General features: G+C 49.4%; 2 protein-coding genes across 7 annotated transcripts; both read left to right on the forward strand.

Moving 5' to 3' along the window:
* Positions 1-79: 79 nt before the first annotated feature.
* Positions 80-17,719, forward strand: ksr1a (kinase suppressor of ras 1a). 5 transcript variants are annotated; one of them, XM_086160914.1, is made up of 21 exons: positions 80-498; positions 7,874-8,014; positions 9,041-9,188; positions 9,488-9,932; positions 10,419-10,594; positions 10,675-10,744; positions 10,820-10,903; positions 10,981-11,042; positions 11,158-11,267; positions 11,966-12,134; positions 13,040-13,081; positions 13,403-13,445; positions 13,517-13,568; positions 13,644-13,943; positions 14,014-14,210; positions 14,375-14,471; positions 14,716-14,849; positions 15,211-15,342; positions 15,678-15,813; positions 15,901-16,034; positions 16,649-17,719. In XM_086160914.1, the coding sequence occupies exons 1-21, from the start codon at positions 256-258 to the stop codon at positions 16,653-16,655; spliced, it is 2,922 nt and encodes a 973-aa protein (XP_086017040.1). In that variant the 5' UTR covers positions 80-255; the 3' UTR covers positions 16,656-17,719. The 5 variants fall into 5 exon arrangements, with proteins under 5 accessions (XP_086017040.1, XP_086017041.1, XP_086017043.1 ...); XM_086160915.1 differs by having other exon boundaries at positions 13,520-13,568; XM_086160917.1 differs by lacking the exon at positions 13,040-13,081.
* A 2,333-nt stretch (positions 17,720-20,052) lies between these two features.
* LOC147226543 (uncharacterized) lies at positions 20,053-21,962 on the forward strand. 2 transcript variants are annotated; one of them, XM_086160732.1, is made up of 2 exons: positions 20,053-20,111; positions 21,057-21,962. In XM_086160732.1, exons 1-2 carry the CDS (start codon positions 20,104-20,106, stop codon positions 21,814-21,816), a joined length of 768 nt encoding a protein of 255 aa, XP_086016858.1. In that variant the 5' UTR covers positions 20,053-20,103; the 3' UTR covers positions 21,817-21,962. The 2 variants fall into 2 exon arrangements, with proteins under 2 accessions (XP_086016858.1, XP_086016859.1); XM_086160733.1 differs by having other exon boundaries at positions 20,093-20,227.
* Positions 21,963-24,466: the final 2,504 nt, after the last annotated feature.

The raw sequence follows: 24,466 nt of genomic DNA on the forward strand, positions 1-24,466 counted from the left end.
TGGACGTGGACGTGGATCCCTCCCTCTCCCCCCCACGCAACCTTTTCCAGAACCACCCCCCTTCCCCCCTTCCCCTCTTCCCACCCACCTTCCCGCTTCCAGGGGGGAGCCGCGCACCTTGACTCCCCCCGCCAGCCGCGGAGGTCGAGCTGATGTCCCCCTGCAGCCGTGCCGAGTGACTCCCCCCTCCACGGCCGCCCACCCTTCCCCTTCCTCCCCCCTCCACCTCCACCCGGCGGGCCCCGATGCGGAGGGATGGATAGCGCGTCTGGCAGCGGCGGGAACATGGTGGAGAGCGACGAGCAGCCGGAGAGGGGCGGCGGCGGCGGCGGCGGCGGCGGCGGCGGCGGCGGGGGGAGCGGCGGCGCGGCCGCGGCGCTCCACCAGTGCGAGTTGATCCAGAATATGATCGACATCTCCATCTCCAGCCTGCAGGGGCTCCGCACCAAGTGCGCCGCCTCCAACGACCTGACGCAGCAGGAGATCCGCACGTTGGAGGTGAGGTGGGGTGGGGGGTGGGTGACTCGACGTGCATGAGGTTCGGGCCTTCCCGTGAGGTGGAGGAGAACATCAGGAGAACCCACATGGACATCCATGTTGTTGGAGGCTTGGACTGGATGGGGGTGGAGAACCAAGGGAAGAGAACATGGAGAGGATCTTGTCTTCTCAGCCATGTTCTCCTGCCTGGTTCTCCTCCCCGCCATGGGGTTAAGCCCCCCCGCAGCCCTCCATGTTCTGGGTGGAAGGGGGTCGGCCTTGGACCTTCTGACCCCCCTGATTGGCTGTAGGCCATCGGAACCCGTCAGGTGCAATCCGAACGGCGAGGCGGCGTTCTCCACGGGAGGTCCTCCCATCAATGTCGGTGAAGGAGAACCAGGGTTCTCCGGCGATGTTCTCCGCCCACGCCTGGGTTCGTGCGTGCCCTCCGACCCGGCTGCCATCGCTCGGTTCTCCTGGGTTCCTCGGGTCGGTGTTTGAGAACCGTCCCCCCCGTACAAACCCGGGTTCCCGGTTCTCCAGGAGAACCCGCACGCTGAGCTGGACGCCGCTTTCGGCAGGAAGTGACCCCCCGACTACTTCCTGGAGCAGCATTGTTCTGCAGCAGATCCTGTGACTCCGGCCTTCCTGCTTCAGCCGGCAGGTGTGGAGGTCCAGGAGCCCGTCAGATGTTCCTCAGGTCACGGCTGGAAACAGCTTGTTTCATGACGTTCTAGCAGGTTCTCAACACCCTCTGACTGCTGGTTTAATGCCCGACCCATGCAGGAGGGGAGAACCTGGTGTCTTGTTGGAGAACCTAAAGTGAGGAGATCCTGGTTCTACCACCCTTTGCACGAGTGCTTCTGGGGTCTGAGGGTCCCGAGCAGAAGCAGAACCTCTCCACCGGCGGTTGGCAGAAGGTTTCTCTGCAGGGTTTGGAAAACCCAGGCTGGTGAAACCCGAGCAGATGTTCTCCAGCACAAGAACCCAGAACCTCGAGAAGAAAAGGAAGGAGGACGATGAAGAAACTCGTCTGTTCCTCTTCCAAGCTGCACGACAGTTAGGGGTGTGTGTGTGTGAGGGAGTGTGTGTGTGTGTTCTCTGGACTTTTGTCAACTTTGCTGTCAAAGAAGGAGGGGCGGGGCTTAACCTTGGCAGGCCGGCTGTCAATCATAGGGTCAGCTGTCAATCATCCCCCTTTCACCCTCAGTTTTTGGATGATGGTTGGAGAACGTGTGGAGAACCCAGGGTTGGTTCCTCCCGCTGTCCAGGTTCTGGGTAGAACCTCCTTTAGGACCGGTTCTCCTCACTAGACAGAACTTTCACTTCCTCCTTTTTCCTTTTTTTCGTTGTTGTTCGGAAACAAACCCTCAGATTAACCCCTCCTGAGAAGGTCGCCCCTTCATCACGTTCGTGGGGTCACATCGGGCGATGTGACATCCACCCCCCCCACCCCCCACCTCCCGGCGTAATCCTAATCTGACGTGAATCCAGAGCGGGGACAATCGGGAGTTCAGATTTTGTCTTAATCCCGCCGCCTTATTATGGGATGGATCCCGGCCTCAGGTTACGGAGGGCGACCCTCGTAATCCCGCGTTAAATCCCCGCCGTTTGACCTTTGACCCGCCGATGCAAAGGAGTGGCGGCGGCGGCGGCGGCGGCGAGCGGTGAGCCGGCGGCGCCCGAGTGCAGTGGAGAGGCTGAGAGAGCTTCATTACTCCACTTGAACTGTGAGCTCCTGGAGAGGATAATGATGGAGGTGGAGCTCATGACCACGTGGAGGTCCCACTCCACCTCCACGCCAACACAGCTTCACCAGACGCCTCCAACACTGTGGGTGAACGGTTGCTGATTGACAGCTGGGCAGGGATGAATAGATGAATGAGTGGATGAAAAAAGTGTGTGTGTGAATGAATGAATGGATTCTTATGTCTGTCGCCATGGTGACAGAAGGTGTGTGTTCTACATGGAGAACCTCATCGTGAGAACCCCTGGGGTTAACCGGAGCCGCAGAACCCGGGGACGGAAGCGGCCACGTACGATTGGTGGTTGATTGAGGGGGCGTGGCTTCGTAGCTCCGCCTCCCCCCCCCCCCCCCCCCCCCCCCCCCGAGACGTGTTTCGTCCAGACACTGGACGAACACACTCTTCTCACCATGTTTGTCTCCTCCTGGAGAGAGGGAGCTGTGTGTGTGTGTGTGTGTGTGTGTGTGTGTGCTGTTGTGGCTGCGTCTATATTTAGACATCTTTCTTCCTACGCTTTTTCAGGGTTGGCTGTTAAATAAGAAAATCAAATGACGTGCAAAGAGCTTGTGTGTTTGTGGGTGTGTGTGGGGGGGGCAGCCAATCAGCTTGCTGCTGTGTGTGACATGACAACTGCATATGTTTGTGTGTGTGTGTCTGTGAGAAGACAATGGAGAATGTCGTGCTAGCTTAGAGGAAGCAGCCCCCCCCCCCCACGTCTCCATTTCCTGTTTTTTTCCCCGCTGGTGGAAGCTTCGGGCAGCGAGGGGTTAAATGTGAGCCGGAACCCGACCCGGCTCATTTGCTGATCAATATCCATTTGTGATCGATCAGGAATCTGGATCGGTCGATCCGTTGATCCGATCCATCAAGATACCCAATCGATCGATACGTTCACGGTAACATTCGGATCCTGACTGACCGCGATACCCGATCGATCCAGACTCCTAGACCGATCTGGATTTGTGATCAATCTGGAGAACTGATCGATGTAGTTCCCCTGTCATTATAGATCCCCGCTGATCCAGATACCCAATCAATCTAGACACTTGATTGATCCAGGTCCCTGATGAAATTGGAACCACGATTGACCTAGATACCCTATTGATCCGTAGACCCAATCCATCTAGATTCCCGATCGATCAATCGCTGAACGATCTGCACACCCGATCGATCCAGAGACCCGATCGACTCAGAGGTCCGACATGTGATTGATCCGCGCAGCAGATCTTTGGGTTCTGGATCCTCGCAGCCGGATGTTTTTTTACATCGCCATGGAAATGGTCTGATCAGTGAAGGGGTTCGTTCTGGACAGCGGCGGGGGGAGGGGGTGCGATCAATAGATCTTCCGATCGAGAGGATTATTGATCGACTCCTCCCTGCAGCCGTGGCTCGGTTCTGGTCCAAAACATACAGACACAGACGCACACACACACACACACACACGCACGCACGCCGACAGCATCTCAGCCCGGGGACAGCAGCGGCGGGGGAGGGGTGGCGGCCTGTCGTCGCCCCTGACGACCGGACCATGTGACCCGAGATGTCTTCTCGCCGCTCGGTTCCTGGACAGGAAGAGGAACCCGACCCCCTCCGCCCGAGATTTCACAAGAACACGCCGTTAGAAAACGAAACAGGAAGTGGGCGGGGCCACGAAGGAAGGAAGCTTTCACCAATCAGAGGCGGGCAGGGGTAATAATCGTCAATGTGTGTCAAGCTGGGACTGGGTCAGCGCACGCACACACACACACATACACACACGCATGCATGCACGCAGACACACGCGCACACATACACACACACACGCACACTCGGGCTCCATGGCGACGGCTTTGCCTGTGGAGACAAAGGAGGCCACGGAGCGTATGCAGACACACACACGGATCCTGGTCACGTGACCCCGTGTGACCACACTGGAGGTGTGTGTGTGTGTGTGTGTGTGTGTGTGTGTGTGTGTGTGTGTGTGTGTGTGTGTGTGTGTGTGTGTGTGTGGTCACGGTGATGCCCCCCTGCCAAGAGAAACAGGGTGACATGAAACCGACACTGCTCTGCGGAGAGCACGCTCCCACACGGAGCCCTGTGATTGGCTGTCAGCCGGAGGGCGGGGTCATGTGACTGAGAAAACAATGGCCGCCGTGGGATCAGCTGATCTGCTGTCTGTCTGCCCCCCCCACCCCCACCAGCATTAGGCCGTTGCCATGGTGATGTTTAGCTCTGCTGACAGGTGGGCTGTGACGCCACCCCTCCCCCTCCTCTCTGCACACACACACACACACACACACACACACACACACACACACACACGTGCACGCCAACGTTCAGCTCACACGGGGGGGGGATCCCGCTAAAATGTGGCTGACGACTCAGGTTGCTAGGCAACCTGACGTCAGGGGACGGCGCTGGTGTGAAGGGAGGTGAAGCGGCGTCTGGTGGAGGTCTGGGTGGAACGTTCTTCGGCTGGCCTCGCCTCTAGATGTTTGTGTTCTGACTTCTTCCTTCACGTTCTTTTACGTTCCATCACTTTCCCTCATGTTCTATCATGTTCTTCCATGTTCCTTCATGTTTCCCCATGTTCTTCATTTTCCCCCGTGTTTTTCCACGTTCCTCCATGTTCCTTCATGTTCCTTCATATTCCACCATGTTCTTCATGTTCCTCCATGTTTTTCATGTTCTCCATGTTCCTTCATGCTCTTCATTTTCTTCATTTTCACCTATGTTCTTGCATATTCTCCCACATTCTTCCATGTTCTCCATGTTCCTCCATGTTCCTCCCTGTGCTTCATGTTCTTCCATGTTCCTTCATGTTCTGGATGTTCTTCGATGTTCCTCCATGTTTCCTCATGTCTCCCCATGTTCCTCCATGTTCTTCATGTTCTACGTGTTCCTTCATGTCCCCCTATGTTCTTCATTTTCCCCCATCTTCTTCCATGTTCTCCCACATTCTTCCACGTTCCTCCACGTTCCTCCATGTTCTTCCATGTTCCTTCATGTTCTCCATGTTCCTCCATGTTCCTCCATGTTCCCCCAAGTTCTCCTCATGTCTCCTCATGTTCCTTCATGTTCTCCAAGTTCCTTCATGTTCTTCATGCTCTTTATTTTTTCCAATGTTCTTCCATGTTCTCCCACATTCCTCCACGTTCTTCATGTTCGTCCATGTTCCTTCATGTTCTCCATATTCCTCCAAGTTTTCCTCATGTTCCTCCATGTTCTTCATGTTCCCCCATGCCCCTCATTTTCCCCATGTTCCTCCACATTCCTCCATGTTCTCCATGTTTCCTCATGTTTCCCCATGTTCCTCCATGTTCTTCATGTTCCCCCATGTCCTTCATGGCTCCTCATGTTCTTCTATGATCTTCCATATTCCTCTATGTTCTTCATGTTCCCCCATGTTCTTCATGTTCCTCCAGAGTCCACTGTAGATGATGTTCATCTTTGGAGAACCCTCCATGTTTAAGCTGTGGGTTCTCACTCAGAGGCAGAAGATAGAAGACGTTGGAGATGTTTAAAACTCGAGATGTTCCTGCAGGACAGAGAGAACGTTGTTTGTTCCCTCACGTCGCTGCAAAGAACCACCACAACGTGGGCCGTGTACTTTTACAAGTCCACTACTACGAGCACTAGTAGTGGTCAACATGTGTAGTATTTTGTAGTAACAGTTACCATGAATAGTACTTTGTAGTAACACAAAACACACGCAGTAACACATAGTGTAGTAACATTAACCCAGTAGTATTTGTAATACATAGTACAAAGTTTGTATATGCTGCTGTTATTAGCACATGTAGTACACAAAGTGTACGTGTAGTAACACATGTAGGAACAAGTAGGAACAGTAAACATTTGCAGTAATATTTGAGAAGTCGAGGTCCTGGAAGTACCCCATGTAGTAACGTGAAGTATCAAGGCCTTGAATATGCAGTAACGTGTTGTAACTCAATACTAGTGTAATTTTACTAGCTGTTTTCTTGTGTAGTACTGCTTGGTAACAGTCATGTATTCCATATATACACACTACGAACATGTAGTATCTTGAAGTTCCTCATAAGACATGCAGTAACATGTAATTGTAATTGCAGTAACATGTAATTGCATGTGATTACAGATAGTAATAGTGATTAATTGTAATTACAGGTGGATCCTGTAAATGCATATGGAGGCTTTAATTACATGTAATTACAGATGGAAGATTTAATTACATTTAATTGCAGGTGGAACCCATGATTTCATGCAGTAAGAGATGGAACTTATAATTACATGTAATTACAGATTGAACTGGTAATTGCAGATGGAAGTTTTAATTACACATGATTACAGATATGACTTGTAATTGCAGATGGAAGTTTTAATTATGTGTAATTACAACTGGCATAGTTTAATTACAGATGGAGCCTTTAATTTCATGTAATTACAGATGGAACCTGTAATTGCAGATGGAACCTATAATTACATGTAATTATAGATGGAACCAGTAATTACAGATGGAAGTTTTAATTACATGTAATTATACATAATACGTGTAATTGCAGATGGAATGCTTTAATTACATGTAATTACAGATGGAGCTTTTAATTTCATGTAATTACAGATGGAACCTGTAATTGCAGATGAAACCTTTAATTACATGTAATTACAACTTGTACCTATAATTCCAGATGGAACCGTTAATTATATGTAATTACAGATGGAATATGTAATTGCAGATGGAAGTTTAAAGTACATGTTATTGTAGATGGAATGCTTGATATTACATGTAATTGCAGATGGAAGTTTTTATTACATGTAATTACATGTAGAACTTGTGATTGCAGACGGAACCTTTAATTACATGTAATTACAGTTGGAGTGCTTTAATTACATGTAATCACAGAAGGAACCTGTAATTGCAGATGGAAGTTTGAAGTATACATAATAATCGATGGAGTGCTTGAAATTAAATTTAATTGCAGATGGAAGTTTTAATTACATGTAATTACACATATAACTTGTAATTGCAGGTGGAACCTTTAATTACATGTAATTACAGATGGAATGCTTTAATTACATGTAATTATCAATGAAGCCTTTAATTTCATGTAATTACAGATGGAACCTGTAATTGCAGATGGAAGTTTGAAGTAAATGTAATAATAGATGGAATGCTTGATATTACATGTAATTGCAGATGGAAGTTTGAAGTTAATGTAATTACACATATAACTTGTAATTGCAGGTGGAACCTTTAATTACATGTAATTACAGATGGAATGCTTTAATTACATGTAATTATCAATGAAGCCTTTAATTTCATGTAATTACAGATGGAACCTGTAATTGCAGATGGAAGTTTGAAGTAAATGTAATTATAGATGGAATGCTTGATATTACATGTAATTGCAGATGGAAGTTTGAAGTAAATGTAATTATAGATGGAATGCTTTATATTACATGTAATTGCAGATGGAAGTTTTAATTACAGGTAATTACAGATGGAACCTTTAATTGCATGTAATTGCTGGTAGAAGGTCACGCATCTTCAGGCACCCATACAACTGTTCTCCGCTCGCGTCACTGCAGATCTCGGTTCTTCCCGAGCAGAGAACCTGGAGGCGGGGTCTCAGAGGCTCCGCCCCCCCGGCCCTTCCTGAAGGCCTCCCCTTGTCGTCCCCCCCCTGCAGGTGAAGCTGATGAAGTACATCTGCAAGCAGCTGCAGTGCAAGCGGAAGGTCCCGGAGGAGGAGCGCCCCCAGGCCCTGGACCGCTTCCCCCACCTCGGGGCTTGGCTTCGAACCATCAACCTCAGACCACACCTCACACAGGTGGGTTCCTCCACAACCAAGGTTCTCGTCCGGGGGCTCCTGGTTCTCCTGCACCGTTCCGTCCTTGTGGGTTCTCCGTTTTCCTCATAGCAGATTGTCTATATAGGTGTGAGTGAAGGGGTGAATGGTTAGATGATTGACAGCTGTCACTCCAGCTTAAGCCCCGCCCCTCCCAGTGCCGTCGCTGGGACAAAGAAAGGGGAGGAGTCAGCTTTCAGACGCTCCACGCTGAAGTCTCCCACTGGCGGTGGGATCCGTGAAAGCGCCGTCTCCTTCAGGGTCTTGAAGAGCTCCCAGGGTTCCTGGGTTCTTCGCTCCAGGCCGTCAGAAGGTGGCCGACGTTCTCCGGCGGTGACTTCCTTCCTTCCTGTGCAGCTGCAACCCGCCGAGTCGTGACTGAAGGGGAACCTAATTTTAGATCTTTGGTTCTCTAGTATCAACCATTCTGACGGAACCGCCTCCTCTCAGGGCCACCATTTATCCTGTTTACACACACACACACACACACACACACACACACACATAGTACTCATGCACGCATTCTCGGATATACACAGTTTCACACACATACACACACACACACAGATGTAGATTCTCTCACACACACATAGTACTCATGCACACACTCAGATATATATACACACACACATAGATACACACAGACACATGCTGCGTATCACATATCTGTGCATCTGTGTGTGTGTGTGTGTGTGTGTGTGTGTGTGTGTGTGTGGGAGAATGCCCTACTTTCTGTGATCTGTGTTTTCTCTCTGTGAAAAAGGGTCTCACCTGACTGACAGGCCTGGTGTGTGTGTGTGTGTTTGTGTCCAGTAGATGAATAATAGAGAAATAATATTTTGATAAATATAAATAATAAATTATAAAACTCAGGACTCAGGAATATATGAAGGATGCAATAAGCGTGTAATAATCTGCTTATTACACTATAACAGTGTAATTACACGTTATTACACTTGGTGGTCACACTAACTCACACACACCCTGGTCTCACCTGCTGTTCTGCAGGCTCTGGAATCCTCGCTGTCACTGGACGGCGTGCTGCAGATGACGGGCGGTCAGTTGAGGGACGCTATGCGCCGCTTAGGGTGCAGCTCTGAGGAGTTCTCCAGGCTTAGCGCCGCCATCTCCTGTCTGAGGAGCGCTGCAGAGCCCGGTAAGCCCCGCCCCCGACCCCACAGGAAGCAGCACTTCACTACTTCTTTGTTCTTCACTGCGAAATAGTGCAGCGCAGATGAAGTACCCTTGTATACTGGTGTGTACTTGTACACACAACAGTGTTTTTTCTGTGTGGAGGAGGTCCGAACCGCGAACCGAAGTTCTCGTCAAGTACATGTACCTCCAACTTGTAGTTTTTTTCCAGAGAAGTTTGGAAAAAGTACCAATAGATATCCAGTGAAGTTCTTGATGAGGATGGTACCTCCAGTGTCCAGTGTGACCTTGTTGTTGTTCCAGGGGCGGAGCTAAGGGAGGAGGGGGGCCCTTGGGGGTGGGAGCCCTCCCGGAGGGACAGCGGCTCCCTGCTGATGGCTGAGCCGCCACTGGTGCCGCCACTCCGCCCCCACAGCCCATCGCCGCTGACGCGTCCATCGGCGGCCTGCTCCACGCCGTCCACCCCCAGCGCCGCCACCCCCCATCCCCGCTCCGGCTCCATCTCCGAGTCCCACCCCTTCTTCGGCAGCGGCGAGAGCCCCCCGGCGGCGGCGCTGCTGCTCCACGGGCGTACCTGCACGCCGCCCGTGACCCCGCCCTCCAGGCGGCGCCATCGCCTGAAGCCCCCCTGCACCCCCCCGCCTCCCTCCCGCAAGGTCCTCCACCTTCTGCCCAACATCACGCTCACCCGCAGCAAGAGCCACGAGTCCCAGCTGGGGAACCGGGTGGACGACCCGCTGTCCGGCAGGTACGGAGCCTCCAGATCCTCCAGGTGGCTGAGGGGGGGTGTCAGAACGCCAACCAAACTGGGGATGGTTTGACCTTCCTCCTCTTTGATTGGCTGAAACAGGGACAGGAGGTCCCACCCACAAGGATGACCTCACTGTCTGCTTCATCAATCTGATTGGTTCAGGCCCAAGCGGTGGGGGAGGAGCTTCATCTTCATCCATGTTTCTCCCTCCATCTGTCAGAGTTAATCCCCAGATTCCCACAGATTATTCCTCCCGTCCAAACAGGAAGTGTTTCCCCCCCCCCAGCCTCGCCCCGCCCCCTCCTCCTCTGATTGGCCGCTGAGCTCCGGGTTAATCCATATCTTCCTGTCTGATGGGGGTCAGATTATGTGACGTGTTGGCTCCGCCCCTAATCCCGGGGGAGACAGCGGACTGAACCAAAGCTGCGAGGGCTGGGGGGGTGGGGTTTCCTCAGAGTGTGACCGTCATCCATGCTCCTGCAGGTGCATCAAGAAGAACAAGCTCCTGCAGAACGTGCAGGTGAACGGCGCCGGGGGCGACGAACCCCCGTGCCGCCCCCCCGCCGCTCCCGCCCGTGCGAGCGGTGGGCCCCCCGCCGCTCCCCCGGCCCCCTACACCCTTCCTGGGACCCCCACCTTACTGGAGGAGCACGGAAAGAGTAAGGTTTTTTTTTGGAGGAGAGGGGTTAGCTGGTTCTACTCTGTTTTGACCTTTGACCTCTACCCCCTTCCCTCACAGATAACATGGCCGTGCACCGAAGTTCTCCACAGGCAGTGAGGAGGGACATCGGCCTCGCCGTCACCCACAGGTTTGACCCCCCTCCCCCAGAAGAACCATGCCCCCCCCAACCCTCCCCACCTACATCATCTCCAAACCCCTGCAGGTTCTCCACAAAGTCCTGGTTGTCCCAGACCTGCCAGGTGTGTCAGAAGAACATGATGTTCGGGGTGAAGTGCAAACACTGTCGGTGAGTCCAGACCCCCCCGCTGTGGACCCGGCCCCCCGACACCCCATGGTCACGTGACTTCTGTTCCTCCTCCACAGGTTGAAGTGCCACAACAAGTGCACAAAGGAAGCCCCGTCCTGCAGGATTTCCTTCCTGCCCAGTGAGTCCCCCTGACCAGACCCCCCAAAACTGCCCCCCTACCCAACTGCACCCCCCCCCCCCACACACACACACACACACACACACACACATCGCCCTCTCTGTCTCTCTTCTAGTCGCCAAAATCCGGAGGACTGAGTCTGTGCCGTCTGACATCAACAACCCAGTGGACCGGCCCCCGGAGGGGCCGCAGTTTGGGACCCTGCCCAAGGCCATCACCAAGAAGGTGTGTGTGTGTGTGTGTGTGTGTGTGTGTGTGTGAACATGTCCACACGTAAACATGTCTACTAGATGTGTGTATTATTCATTTGACTTATGTGTGTGTATATAAATATATAACATGTATAGGTGTGTATGTATAATAAGTCTATAACACATACCTAGGTGTGTGTGTATAATATTTATAACATATATATATATATATATATATATATATATATATATGTTATACGTAGGATAGGTGTGTGTGTGCATGTGTAACAAATCTATCACATGTATAGTTGTGTGTATGACAAGTCTATAACATGTATAGGTGTGTGTTTGTAGCACATGTATAGGTGTTTATATAACAGGTCTATAAGATAGATGTGTATATAGCATGTGGAGATGTGTGTGTGTGTAAGTAGAACATGTATAGGTGTGTCTATGACAAATCTAAAGGTGTTTGTATGTTTATATCATTATAACACATACTGTATGTAACATTTAGATCAAATATAGGTGTTTGTAAAACATTTATAACACATATAGGTGTGTGAGTGTGTGTAACATTTATAACACATATATGGGTGTGTGTGTGTAACATTTATAACACATATATGTATAGGTGTGTGTGTGTGTAACAGGTGTCCAACATGTTTTGGTGTGTGTAGCATGTTTATACCACGTGTGAGTGCTGTATATAAGCTCTTTGCTCCTGAGCAGGACCATCCCCCGGTGCTGAACCAGCTGGACTCCAGCAGCAACCCCTCGTCCACCACGTCGTCCACCCCGTCCTCCCCGGCCCCCTTCCAGCAGAGCAACCCCCCCAGCGCCACGCCGCCGCCCAACCCCTCCCCCAAGGGCCACCGCGACACACGCTTCAACTTTCCAGGTAGGGCGCCATGTATGTGTGTGTGTGTGTGTGTGTGTGAGAGACGAGCTTTGTCAGCAGGTGCATGAGTCGTTTCCAAATAACCCAATCAGTATCAATACTCATTTATCGGTGGAGGCAATCGACCTTACGGACGACTAAAGCTGTGATATAATAATAGTCCTAGCGTGTGAAAGTTGTTGTAACGTGTTCATAATGTTGTAATAACAGATTATCAAGTTAGTATTGTTGTTATAATCGGTTAATAACAAATTCAAAGAGTTAAGACGTTGGGGTCATTTAATAATGTCGAAATCACTAGTTGATAACAGTTGAAATCACTAGTTAATACATTTGTAAGACGTTTATATGGTTAATAAAATTGTACTAACAAGTTAACCTTGTAAAAGCTAGTTGATAACAGTTGTAAGAACATGTTAAAACAGTTGCAAGAAGTTAATATGGTTAATAAAATTTTCATAAGTTAATGTTGTACTAACTACTTTATTAGTTTTAAGAATACATTAAAACTTAACATTTTTTTAAGAATAAGTCAATAGTTAATAAAATTATAATAACAAGTTAATAACATGGTAATAACGTTGATAATGTTGTAATAAAAGGTTAATACAGTTTTAAGACCACATCGAAAAACGTTTGGCACGTCAATACAGTTGTAATTGCAGTTGATAACATTGTAAACACCAGACGCTAACAGTTGTAGTAACAATGTAGTAACTAATTGTCATTAGTTGCAATAACGTTGATACACACCTTGTAAAGTACACCGTTGGCAAAGTATTCTAGATGTGATCGTCTTTACTGAGACAAGTCAAACTATGGTTGTTGGCGATTGTCCGTCCTCCCTGTCGCTCCACTAACTCCTCTGAACCTTCTCACCTGTCCGTCTCTCCTTCCCGCCCAAGCCGCCTGTTACTTTCAGCACAGACAGCAGTTTATCTTCCCAGGTGAGTCCGAGGCATGAACATCCCTCCTTCTTCTGCACCCCCTACATGTTCATCACCCCTGTGAGGTCGTCTTCTATGTCTCCATCTGGTGGCCTGTAGTGGGAACCGCATGCATCCTGGCCCGAGCCCCCCCCCCCCCCCCCCCCCGCCGAGCCCCTGCTCGTTGCTTGTTAGCACGTTAGCACGTTAGCCTCCGCCCTCTGTTTCTTGAATTTGACCCTTTGTGGCGGCACCTGATGGGGGTAGGGCCTGATCTGGAGGTTACCTGAAGGTATCTGACTGTCTCTCTTCCTGTCTCTGGATCCAATCTTCTCCCCGCAGACGTCTCCAGTCCATTGCACTCCGACGCTCTCCAGGACAATGTGTAAGTTCTCCATCTGCCACCTGATGATGTAGCTCCTCCTGGATGGGGCCTCTAACTCTCTGTTGTGGCAGCAGCGAGCAGCCGGCGGAGGACATCCACGCCCAGCTGGTGGAGGACGAGGAGGTAATTGGAGAAGTCGCCAAGCTGGAGGAGCCGTGGTCCGGCTGGACTCCTGACCTGTGACCTTCACCTGTGCAGGACGTGGATGAGGAAGTCGACGTTGAGGAAGAAGACTCTGGAGGGGAGGAGGAGAACGACGATGACGAGGGGGAGGAGGAGGAGGAGGAGAACGAGGAAGGCGAGGACGAGGACGAAGGCGAGGAGCTCCGGCCGATGCTGTGCTCGGACGGCGAGTGCGACAAGCTGGACGAGCTGCCGTGTCAGCGGGGGAACCAATGGAAGGTGCCCATCTCCCGCAAGGCCAGTCAGACCAGCGTCTACCTGCAGGAGTGGGACATCCCCTTTGAGCAGCTGGACCTCGGAGAACTCATCGGGAAGGTGAGGAACCTCGTTGAGATGTTCAGATCCCATCAGGCGTTGGCTCCTCTGACGTCATGTCCTCTTGCAGGGGCGCTGGGGCAAAGTGCACAAGGGCCGCTGGCATGGCGAGGTGGCCATTCGGCTTCTGGAGATCGACGGGAACAACCAGGACCACCTGAAGCTCTTCAAGAAGGAGGTGATGAACTACAGACAGACCAGGCACGAGAATGTGGTTCTCTTCATGGGTGCCTGCATGGCCCCGCCCCACCTCGCCATCATCACCAGGTTAGGGTTTGAGAACATCACGCTTCCAACGGCGTTTCCGCCAGAACTTGGCCTATTTTGTCTCTGGTGGGACCACGGGGACAGTGAACCAAGATGCAGATGGAACCCTGGTGAGAACTGGCTGGGATGAAACTCATTGCTCCGTCATGTTTTCTACCCCGCAGCTTCTGCAAAGGCAGGACATTGTACTCTGTGGTCCGGGACACCAAGAACACCCTGGACATTAACAAGACCCGACAGATCGCCCAGGAGATCGTCAAGGTCAGTCTCCTTCTTCTCTTGATCCACTCCAGTTCCAAATCCAAGCGAATATCAAATAATGAGCTGAAGCACCAGAAGGGTTTGGACCTTTGGAAGACGGAGTACTCCGACTGAGTACTCTGAACTCACATTCCAAGTACACAAAGTATTTCAATCTTCTTCTCGAGGAAGGTTGAGCGTCCAGTTCCTGCCAAGAACATGGGGTTCTGTCTGGTTGACCTGCTGTCCTCGTCTGTCTGTCCAGGGAATGGGGTACCTGCACGCCAAAGGCATCGTCCACAAAGACCTGAAGTCAAAAAACGTTTTCCACGACACCAACAAGGTTGTCATCACGGACTTCGGGCTCTTCGGGATCTCTGGCGTCGTTCAGGAAGGGAGGTGAGAACTCAAAATTCGCCGCAGAAGAAGGGAACTCGCTGTGGTTAAGACTCCGGGATGAGGAACGGAGCTTGACCTGGACAGCTCAGATCTTAGTCATAGAGACATCCAACCGTTCACCCTCTGGGTCTCCAATTAACCTACTGAGGGTTGTGGAGAACCTGGAGAGAAGAACATGAGGACCCTAACTCCCCAAAGAAACTATCAACGAGGAGAAGAATCTTCCACCTGTGATCGCGTCAATGATGTTCTTAAAGACCAAGTTTCGTCTAATGACCATAGAACTTGATGTCCATTGTGTACCAGATGGTAGATCAGGTTGTGGATCTTCTTGAGCGGTGATGGTTCCTTGTTTTTAAAGGCGTGAGAACAAACTGAAGCTTCCGCACGGCTGGATCTGCTACCTAGCGCCGGAGATCGTTCGCAGGATGAGCCCCGGCAACAACGAGGACCGCCTCCCGTTCTCCACCGCCGCCGACGTTTACGCCTTTGGGTAAGACGTCGTTGCCGATCGCACGCCGGTTCTGTCAGGTGGTAGGAGTGTCAGCACCTCCTGGTGGAAGGGAGCGGTAACTGCAGTGTCTCCAAGTATACGTCAGTCAGCAAGAGATCATACGTGGAGAACAGGAAGTCCTCAGCTGAAGACAAAGGTTTCCTCCGAGTTGGACCAGAAAACCGGAGGTGCAATTAGGGTCTTATGATGGATGCCATAATTGTAGTTCTGCGGTTCGGCCGTGAGGAAGCAACTTTGCACCAACTGGTTCTTTGACACTGGACTTTCTGGTATGACTTATAAACCATTAATGACCCCCCCCCCCCCCTCCCCAGCACCATTTGGTACGAGCTTCAGGCGAGAGACTGGCCGATCACCAACCAGCCGGTGGAAGCTACCATCTGGCAGGTGGGGAGCGGAGAAGGTATAAAGAAGATCCTGGCAGAGATCAGTCTGGGCAAGGAGGTCACTGTGAGTAGAACACGAAGAACCAGACATCCGGTTTTGTCACCGATGCCAAAGTGGATTCACCTCATCTCCCTCCACCCTTCGTCGTAGGAGATCCTGTCGGCCTGCTGGTCCTACGACCTGAGGGAGCGCCCCACCTTCACCCAGCTGGCGGACATGCTGGAGAAGCTGCCCAAGCTCAACCGCCGGCTGTCCCACCCAGGACACTTCTGGAAGTCTGCCGAGTAGGTATCCCAGATCCTGTGGAGGATGTGAGGAAGAGGAGGAGGAGAGTGGTCCTCCTGCTGGCTCCTCCTGGTACTACAGCCTTTCCTCTGACTGGAGACTCGGCTGCTGGTCAGTCTTGGGGTTGGATAGATCAGGGGTTCCTCTGAGAAGAACCCCGATGTTCTTTTACTCCGCGTGGCGTCCAGAGCATCTCTGGTGGTTCCTCAAACGCACCCTGGACCTTGTGGTCCACCGTCTTCGTGCATAAGTGCGTTATCAGCTTAGGTTCCCTCCTTCGGCGCGAAAACGCACATCTCGTTCCTTCATCCTTGCCGCGAGGTATCTTCTCTTTACTGTCCACTAAAATTTTCCTCACTCACACCTCCTCGCCGGTTCGAACCTTCCAGAGCGTCTGCACCCGGGCCTGAGGTTCCCTCCTGCTGGTGGCAGAACCTGCCCCAGAGCACCGACCAATCAGAGCGCGGCACCGTGGCCTTCGGCGGCGGCCATTTTTGTTTTTAATTTTGATCCGGTGTGCTGCTTCCCCCTCCGGCCTCACTAACCCACTAACGTTTGTCTCCCCCCTCTGCTCTTTTCTGCCCTCCCTTCTTGCCCCCTCCCCTCCCCGCAGGTTGTAGCGTTGGCGCCGCCACCTCCGGCACCACCCCAGGAAGCCGGCCCCGCCTTGCATGTTCCCGAATCCTTAACAGACGCGTTGAACCGGGGAACAGGCTCCGCCTCCTCTCTAACCCTCCCTCCCTTAGCCCCGCCCCCGCCCGGCTAACCTCGCCTCTTTTTCCACTAAACCCTCTCGCCGTCGGGGATGGGAACCAGGTGGCGATGGCAGCTGCGCCCCGAGAAGAAGACGGTGAACTCCTTGAGCGTTCGCGCATTCGCAGTGTCTTTAGTTTCCTCGCCTCCAGGTGAGTCCCAAGCTCCGCCCCCTCTCCCCAAGCCCCGCCCCCCTCCGACGGCACGCACCTTTCTCCTGACCCGGACGCACTGGACAGAAGCAGAACCAAGCAGAGGAGGAGGAGGTGTTTGTTTGCGAGCGTCGGACTCTGGAAGTGCACCTTCATGGCGTCTTGCCCCCCCACCACCCCGGGACGTTGCCCCGCCTCTTCCTCCTCGGGGGGGTTCACGCTCTGCGCTAAAAGTAGAGAAGAAGAAGAAGAAAAGCAGGAAGTCGGCACTGAAAGTGTCCTATATCTTCCTCAGATGTTACCTCTGTGTGTGTGTTTGTGTGTGAGTGTGTGCGTGTGTGTGTGTGTGTGTGTGTGTGTGTGTCTAATTGTTTTTGCCCCCCGCCGTGTAATAGACTTGTCGTAAAGCCGCAGCTTCATGATGTAAATACTTTATTTAATGTGAGTCTTTGTAAAGAAAAAAGCAAAAAAAACACCTTTTTATATATTTAAAAAGTCAAACATCAAAGAGGTACTGCAGGCGTGTATATACCTATGTACAAATATATATTTATATTTTTTCATGTATAGAATAACGGGGTGTAAATGCTGTAAATGTTTTGTTTTGTTTTTTTAGAACGGGCCAATATTTGATTTTCTTTTTTTGTTTGTTTGTTTTGTTTGTTTTTTTTTATGTTGTCAGAATTCATATTTTTGTATTGCATGTGATGAAAGCTGTTCACGCACCTCTTCTGTTTTCACCCACAGAGGAAAATAAAAACCTGGCTTGTCATGTTAAAGTGAATTGCAGTGTAATAACTGTGTCTTAAGTGTTATTACAGTATCAATATGATTAGTTCAGGTTGGGTCCGTATAGTCTATGTAGACTGCAGATTATATTTCTAGATGTATTATATATTTATTTTTGTGTGTTTGTATTCTTATAGTGGAAATAGTATTTAAATTATTACAGTCCACATATTTTTAGATCATTTTATTTCAGTGTACAACTGCATTATTGTGGGTTAATTAGTGTATTAGTTTCTGCAGTGTTATTACAGTGTTTATATACACTATAAATTATATTTTTATTGGAGTGTATATTAGCTTTACTACAGTATTAGTGTTTATATATTGATATTATATTGATCTCTATGCAATATACAATTTTATACATATATATATTTTACTGCTGTGTACATTGGCATTATCATTGTGTAAGCACAGTATATCAGTGTTATTATGGGTTAAATGGTGTCTATTAGTTCCTCTTGTGTCATTACAACGTCTATATACACTATATTATCATATTTTTATTTGTATATTAGAATATTTAGTGTATTAGTGTTTATATAGTGTTATTACATTATATATGCACTATATACAATTTTATACATATATATGTCATATTTTATTGATGTGTATATTTGCATTATCTTTGCATTTTTGCATTTGCATTATCAATTTCTATATAGTGTTATTGGAGTTTATAGTGTTATTATAGGGCCATTCCAGAGGCTCTATTACTAAATAATTATATTTTTATTCCAATGGAAAATGGCATCATTTTAGTTGAATTAGAGGTAGCGTTAGTGTTATTACTGTGCCTATATGGTTATCATAGTGTACATATAGCATTGTTACCGTGTCTATATGAATGTTATTACAGTGTAACTAGAAGGTTGTGATGTCTGGGAGAACCAGTCGACTGGAAAGCCAGAAACTCATGTGTTCATCCGATGGAGATGAAGTTGATCTTCTCAGGTCGCCGTTTCAAACTAGTTAGATTACGATTGTTAATCCAGATTATAATCTGGATTAATTAATCTTGATATTTACAGTGTGACTCCCGGATCCGCCCAGGTGGAGGTCAGGTGACCTCCGGGTCTGGACAGTGTTGAGGGAAGCAGGACCTGGAGCGCTGAGAAGCCATGTTCTTGAGGAACCCCACCAACACCTCCACAGCTGGCCACTGGGTGGAGGTAGAGACCCGGGGAGGTTCTGGGTGTGGGCGAGTGGGTTCTTAGATGCTACATAACTCAGTAGAACCTGTAGGAACCTATCCGGGAGGGAAGGAACCAAAGCAGAACCTGGTTCTGGAAGGGCTTGGTGGTCCATCATAGGGCGGAGAAGGTATGTCCGTGTGGACCTGTGATGGATCCATGGTGAACGCCACTATACACATTTAGAGATCATTAGATAAAAATACGGTCGCCGCCTCGTGGATTTTAGTGTGTAGCTTCTCTGGGACATCCTGGACCAGGGGTCGGCAACCCGTAACACCCAAAGAGCCATTTGGACCCGGTTTCCTTGGAGAAGAAAACACCGGGAGCCGCAATTACGTTTTGACATCTAAAATAGAGGTACCACCGTATAAATTGCTTTTAATTACCTCTACACTTTGTATAAACAAGTGTGTAGTGTGTTGCTTCTGAAATTCACAAAGTATTACAAAGAAAATTACATTTTATTCATGTAATGAACTCATTTTGAGCTTTGGGCTTTCAGAGCGTGTAGCTGAGCCTTGACCTGAATTTCAAAAATAAATTGGGAAAAAATCACTGTGTCAGTAATCAATAAAAAATAAACATTTGCAAAACATCTTCTTAAATATTTCTTTTACCTGGTTTATGGGACTTCTGCTCTTGAACTTCTGCGCACGGCACCTGCAAATCGAGACTTTACCGGCTGGCGGGTATACCGGCTTCCGCGAATGTGACGTTATTTTGAGCGGCGAAAAACAATAAATATAATTTTATTTAACATTGTCCTGGACCATCTCATCGTTGCAGAAGACGCCCCCCCCCATGATACTCTGGTCAGGAGGCACCACCGCTCTCGACAGGAGAAGATGAATGAACGAGTGAAGTGTGAAGTTATTTGTAGCTGCCATGTGATGTCACTTCTATTTCTATACTTCTATACTTCCGGCATTTCTATTTGACCCCTCCCCTCCCCCGAGAACAAAACCCAACCTGGCAAAGAAATGGAAAGTTTTTGTTGAAGCCACTGAAACTAGAAGTCCTGCAAGACCTGCGTGTATCTGTGTGTGTGTGTGTGTGTGTGGGTGGGTGGGCGGTGAGGAGGTGGTTTGCAGCAGATGTCTGAGCTCCACTTCCTCTTCTTCTTGCGAGACAAAGTGATGTGTGCTGTTTGGTCTTCACACTGAGCCCGCCACCCGCCGATGCCAGCGTAAGTGTCACCTTCTCATCTTCACTCTATCTTCAGCCTCTCCAGCCTCTCCAGCCCCCCCGCTGACCTTCTCATCCTGGACCTGACCACTGATGCTTCTTCCCGTGTGGTCAAACGTGAGCTCCACCTGGACTTTGACTCGTTTGTTTTGTGTGCGTGTTGGAGTTTCTACATTGGCCGGGAGGTAGTCCAACCCAGGACCTTCTGAGGGGGAAACCAGGTGGAACGTTGGTTCCAACGGGGGTCAGAGGCGGAAGGTTTCGGGTTCTATCTGGGTTCTGTCTGTGTTCTCTCCATGTTCCCCAACCCTGGCTCTTGCTGTGGGGGGTCTCCATGTTCTCCTGTCCAGTTTAGGTTCTCTCTATGTTCTCTCCATGTTCTCCTGTTTGGGTTTTCTCCATGTTCTCTTGATGTTCTCCCAGCTAGATTCTCTCTATGTTCTCTGATCTAGGTTCTCGCCATGTTCTCTCCATGTTCTCCTGTCTGGGGTGTCTTGTTTGTGGGTTCTCTCTATGTTCTCTTGATGTTCTCGTGCCTGGGTTCCCTCCATTGTTTTCCTGCAATGTGAATGTTAGATGTCAGTCTTCTGCTGCCTCACCTCTGCAGTCCAGCAACATCAGCTCGGAGAACACCTGACTTAGCTGGACTCCGGCCCTCCATGGTGGATTAGCTGGATTATTCGAGATTACGTCACGTTAGCTCAGGTGCACCTCCTCCCAGGTGTCTACGTGGTTCTGGTGCCGCTTGCAGTGCCGATGGTGTAACTGCAGAACCCAACATCTGCTTGGGGGCTCTGGAGGTCTTCCGTTTGGTCTTGACCGGAAAGAGTTGTTCCTTTTACACCAGCTAGCTTAACAAACACTGTATTGGATCCAAAATGGCGGTTGTGGCAGTGACACCCAGACCAGGACCAGAACTTCACTGCATATCCTGTTGTTGTTTCAGCTCCGCCGCCACAGCCATGAAAGTCCCCGCTCTTCTCCAGCTCCTGGTGCTGCTGCTGCTCCGCGATGTCCACTCTGAGGTGGAGTCTCTCAATAATCCTTCAACTGACGGGCAGATGGGCCGTGGGGGGGTGGGAGTCACCCCCACCCGCCCTTCCGGTGGGGGTGACTCCACCGATGCAATGAAGACCACAGGAGGAGATGATACTGCCATCACATCAGAGCTGACGCAGGTCACCATCTCCACCACCAGCAGCTCCACAATCAACCCCACCACCATCATCACCAGCAGTTCCACAGTCAACCCCACCACTATCACCACCAGCAGCACCAAACTGCTGTTCAACATCTCCTCGCCCACCGCCCTCCTGCTCATGTTGGCCGTTCTGACCCTGGTCTGCATGGTCCTGCTGATCTCCACCATGCTCGTGGCATTGAGGGCCTGCCAGCTGAGCCGCCGCATCCAGGTGCTGAGAAGGGACCCCGAGGTAGCCGGACAATCTGAGAACTGGATGGGCACGGCCAAGAAGAACATGGCCCACGCCAGGGAGACCGACGTGCTGATGGTTGACGTGGGTCAAAGCCAGGAGGGGGGTGGTGGCACTGCCCGGGAGGAGGAGAAGAAGGAGGAGGAGAAGAAGGAGGAGGAGAAGGAGGTGAAGGAAACAGGTGGAGGAGAGGAGGAGAAGAAGCAGGGGGAGATGGTGATGGAATCAGGTGAAGATGCGGCGGCTTCCGGTGAACACCAGGGTGCCAAATGAAGTGCAAGAAGATCTGAAGATCTGCTTCCCTCAAAGGAGGGGGTGGACACCAGCAGGAGAACGGATCAGGCATGATGTTCTGCCCATCACTTGCGGACTCTCCTCATGGAGCTATAGAATAGTTCTGTCTCAGATGTGAAAATAAAGTGGGGTCCAACTTGTAACTCTGCAAGAGCTTTACTTCATCAACACCGCACCACCAACATCCATCCATCCACCCATCCGTGCTAGCTTGCAAAGCAGCTAACAACTGGTATTTGCATATTTTATCTATCTATTGATCTAGCTAGCTTGCTAGCAAACTAGATAGATAGATAGATAGATAGATAGATAGATAGATAGATAGATAGATAGATAGATAGATAGATAGATAGATAGATAGATAGATAGGTATGCAAATACCAGATGTTGGCTAATTTACAAGCTGTCATAGATGATTGAGGGTCTACCCACTTTGCTATCTATCTATCTATCTATCTATCTATCTATCTATCTATCTATCTATCTATCTATCTATCTATCTATCTATATCTATCTATCATTTTTCATTTTTTTTAAATCTGGAATCAGATTTCTGAGCCCAAATTAAAAAAAACACCTTGATTTCTAAAACTATATTTTCATAAATTATTATGATTACCATTATCTATCTATCTATCTATCTATCTATCTATCTATCTATCTATCTATCTATCTATCTATCTATCATTTTTCATTTTTTTAAAATCTGAAATCAGATTTCTGGGCCCAAATTAAAAAAAAAACACCTTGATTTCTAAAACTATATTTTCCTAAATTATTATGATTACCATTATCTATCTATCTATCTATCTATCTATCTATCTATCTATCTATCTATCTATCTATCTATCTATCTATCTATCTATCTATCTATCCTAGCTAGTTCGCTAACTATCGCGCTAACTAGCTAGCGACCGGTGTTGGCGGCACAGGAAGCGCGGTGATCCTGGGAAATGTGGTCCTCCGATGCAGCTCCGCTTCCCCGGCTGCAGCCAGCGACCGGCGGGCTTTTCTCCCGGCGGTCAGGCGTCGGGCTCCCGGCGGTTAAGCGTCGGCCTCCCCGCGGTGATGTCGGAAGCCGTAGAGAAGATGACGCCATTATTTTCTTTAAAGTACAATAAGGCGGCCCGACGGAAGAGAAAGAATAAAGCGGGCTCGGGATGCAGGGAGAGCCGGTTAGCCCGCTGAGAAGCATCGGCAGGTTTGACGACCTTGACGGAGAACCGAAAGGATTCTTTATTTGTTTATATGTTTTTCAATGGAAGCCGTTGTCGTTGGAGTGAAGGTATGTTTCAAATTTTTGTCTTTAATTCTATATATGAATTTATTCATTTGAAAAAAAAAAAAAAAAAAAGGCAAACCGCCATTTTGATTACGCTTTTTAATGCTAGCTCTAGCTAACTAGCATGTTGGGGTATCAGTTGAAAAGAAATAGTAAGAAACTGTTTACTACTGGCTGATATTACTTACTTTCTGATATGAGTTAGTCTCCGATATTAGTTTATTAAAGTTTGTGAGCATCGGAATAGCCAGAGTAGAGTTGTCCTGGGTAGATTGCTTGAAGTCAGGTGAACCGATGCTAAACATCAACACAAATATTAAGTTTTTAACCTTTCTTTTGTAAAATAATGATCACATTCGGATCGGTATTTGGATCAAAACATACAAGTTTAACTGGACCCAGTGTGTCAATTACTATGATAACAGGTCCGCTTCTAGCTTGGAATGTGGGCAAGCGAAAGAAAACCGTTATAGTTGTTTCATTCTGGAAAGAATATCCCTTTGGAGCTTCTAATAACCAATGTATCTGATCAGGGAAGCAATCTTGTGCACTTTGAACCTGTGTTTGCAACAGGGCCCATTTGTTCCAGATTTTGATAGAGGATAAAGAATCTTAATTGTATCATGCTTAAATTGCCCATTATTCCTGCGGCATTTCCTCCCAGCAATGAACCAGGCCATGTACTGGATGCCGACCCCGATGGGCCTCGTCCCCGTGGTTCCCTCCTGGCCCATGCAGTCCGGCATCCTGCTGCCCCACGTCCAACTGGGCCCGTGCATGTTCCCCCAGCCGGCTGGCTTCAAGCAGCCCTGCAACCACGAGCAGTAAGTGAGAAATGGTAACGGCCTCAACCCCGATGCCATGACACTGATGACCCGTTTAACCACAGGGTTTCCAAGGTAACGGAACTGGAGGTCAAACCACAGACGACGCCGGAGCCTTCAGTGTCTGAGCTGGTGCATGAAAAAGCAGCAGCAGCAGGTAGGTGGTTGGATCTGCATCACATTCCTTCCAATGTGTTTAATAAGCCTCTGTCGCCAAGGGAACATATGTGTCTGAGATGTAACAGGCCTCTTCGCGTCCTCACAGAGATCTCCGACCTGGAACTCGAGAGGATCCAGTTCCGTCCGCTGTTTGAGTACATGGATGAACTCTTCAAGGACGCTAATTTTGTCAATGACGTAAGGATACCTACCAGCAACCGCTCACAAGGCAGACTCTGATTAGAAAGATAGAAATATAGGAGTTTAGTTGGATCCGTGACCAAGCTTGGAATTCAATTTGCTTGTATTTCAAATTCAATGTCCCCATTCAAATGAATTGAATACTGTGAATCCGTTCCAGCCC

Source organism: Fistularia commersonii, chromosome 15, assembly GCF_037954325.1.
Source record: "Fistularia commersonii isolate RoL2024-O1a breed Wild chromosome 15, RoL_Fcom_v1.0, whole genome shotgun sequence".
In the NCBI taxonomy this organism is placed as follows: domain Eukaryota; kingdom Metazoa; phylum Chordata; class Actinopteri; order Syngnathiformes; family Fistulariidae; genus Fistularia; species Fistularia commersonii.